This window comes from Phaethon lepturus, unplaced genomic scaffold (genome assembly GCF_000687285.1).
Source record: "Phaethon lepturus isolate BGI_N335 unplaced genomic scaffold, ASM68728v1 scaffold12816, whole genome shotgun sequence".
Taxonomy (NCBI): domain Eukaryota; kingdom Metazoa; phylum Chordata; class Aves; order Phaethontiformes; family Phaethontidae; genus Phaethon; species Phaethon lepturus.
In genome coordinates this window covers 817-3,132 of record NW_010544158.1, presented here as the reverse complement: position 1 = coordinate 3,132, position 2,316 = coordinate 817, and the positions used below count along the sequence as shown (strand labels likewise).

Sequence of the window (2,316 nt, the reverse complement as noted above, 5' to 3'; positions counted from 1 at the left end):
AAAGAGTTCAGAGGGTAGAAAAAACTACTGCTATGTTTTGACAGATAATGCTTTCCCCTCAAGTAGAGATGATACATACAGCAGCTCCTCAGCAAGTCTGAATTCTAGTTCTGGTTATTCTTAGTAACTGAACACAGTCCCCAGCGAATACAATGGAGAAGCCAAAGCTGGTATTGGCTTCTACAGCATGGGAAGAAAGAATGAAGAACAGACGTGGAGCACGTTACTGCTGCCAGTCCTTACAGGGAATGGAGGGCTAAGGCTTGTCACAGTGTGTTTTGAGTCAAAGTTGCCTGGAAAAAAGCTAATAAAACTTGAAAAATTGTCTACATTACTACTTCCTTAAAAAAAAAAAAAAATTACCTTTTTCTTTCTTCTGGGTCTGATGGAATGGATTTGTGCAGTGGTGCCAACTCTTCTTCATGGGAGATGACTAGCTTTGCATTCACCTGCACTCCTGAGATTCGGAATGTTGGGCCTTTAACTTTCCCAAGTCTACCTCCTTAAAATAAATGACAAAGCTACTAAAATATTTACCTTTATGAATATTATACAGAAAAATGTAAAGAAAACAAGTAAGATTGATGCTATAGCAGCAAATTTTCAATTATACCAAATGACTTTTTCTTAACCAAATGCTTGAATTAAGCTCCAGAATCAAAAGGTCTTCCAGGTAACAGTTTACTTTTAAATTTCACAGTACAGCAAAAACATACTGCATTCTCCAATGACAATTAACACGGAGAAAGGGAAAAAAGTCATCTTAATATGAACCTTTTTTAAAATGTCCCAGCATGACAACGTTTTTGTTTATATTCCCCCCCCAAACTATTTTCTGTTATGAACAGAGTGCAAGAATAATTCAGACTTCTTGATGCCTTTATTGCCCCCCAGCCCCCTTGAACACATTGTACCTGCTCTTTCTTGTCCAGATGAATTGTCCTTTAAAGCTTTAATGCATCCATTATGTACGAGCTCTCCCAAACGTCTAAGATCTGTCTCTGATTTATCAACTAGCTCAGCGTCTCTAGCTACAGCATCTAACCTGTAATAAAACAAATGCACGTTTTTATAGCTCTTATACTTTAGTAATTATGAATGACTCCTTCAGACTTTGAAACTAGAGAAATGATCATGTAAGTTATCAGTCAACTGCATTTGCTATTTTGTGTACAGTTTTGATCCAAGGGCAGGGGGGAGGGGCAAGGGGGAAGTGATTCACGGACCAGAGTACAATAGAACAAGAACTGGAAAGGACCCTAACCCTACAGTTTTGTGTTAAATTACTGTACATTTCTTTAAAAAAAGGAATCATTATATATAATATTTCATATGGACTATAAGTATTTTTAAGGAAAAGAAGGATGGGAAGCTTTTCTTAAAACCTGGAATAATAAATAAAGCTTAAAAATAAGAACTGAAAATAAGGAAAATGCAAATCTAACTTTGACAGTCACAGTGCATAAACTGATAGGCTTTCAACAGGCTACCAAACAAAACACCCTGAATGATTAACACCAATGAAGATTAAACAAGACAGCGGGTAAACTATAAAGCAAGAAAGTAGCCCTGTGAATCGAAAGGTTTGTTGTGTGGCTGTTTGCACACATACAATACCTAAAGAAAGGGAAGATATTAAGCTAAAGTCATATTCATGACAAAAGATTAGACACTGTTTTCTCTTCAGCCTAAGGTTTCTCAGTATATTGTTCTAATTTTTATGAAAATAAGTTGCCAAGTTGCTACGCAAATAATAATCAAACAAGTTTACCTTTCAAGAGGGCCACCAAATTTCTTGTAACTCTTTATAAACCTAGTAACAGAAAATAATTTTGCCATTTAAATGTATGCTTAACTAACTACATTGGTTTTAAAATTGTATTAATGCAATGATTAATGTTAGTATAATGCTATATGGACAATGGGGAAAAAAATAGTTTGGTATATCCAGATAATCCAAACAAAGTCAGAGTTTTACTGGTTTAAAAACTGATGTAAATAAAACAATAGTAGTTAAAATTTATTTCAGAAATTGCTTTATTAATTTCACAAGAAAGAAGATTCAGCAGCTGGATGTGTCTAATAATAAAAATTTAATGTGGATTTACAGTAAATAAATATTTCAGACATTATGTTATGCCTTATATAGTAAAAGGAGCAATCTGCAACAGGTGACTTGAAGATTTTGGAAAATACAACATGAAAGATACTCTCTGTAGAAATGTGTAAGTGATGTAAAGAAAATGGAGATACCTGGGATAGAAAGGAAATGAAATAAAAATAAAATACATAATTTTTAAAAAGAAAGAAAGAAAA

General features: G+C 33.9%; 1 protein-coding gene across 1 annotated transcript in view; it reads right to left on the bottom strand.

The window, feature by feature from the left end:
* The window catches only part of LOC104621950 (chromodomain-helicase-DNA-binding protein 1-like), a gene marked incomplete at its 5' end in the record, with an annotated part of 13,963 nt that extends 12,150 nt beyond the window's left edge, over nucleotides 1–1,813 (bottom strand). Inside the window, 3 exons of the mRNA XM_010288587.1 lie at nucleotides 364–499; nucleotides 915–1,045; nucleotides 1,772–1,813. Coding sequence (XP_010286889.1) covers nucleotides 364–499; nucleotides 915–1,045; nucleotides 1,772–1,813 — 309 coding nt within the window. The remainder of the gene's footprint in view (nucleotides 1–363; nucleotides 500–914; nucleotides 1,046–1,771) is intronic.
* Nucleotides 1,814–2,316: the final 503 nt, after the last annotated feature.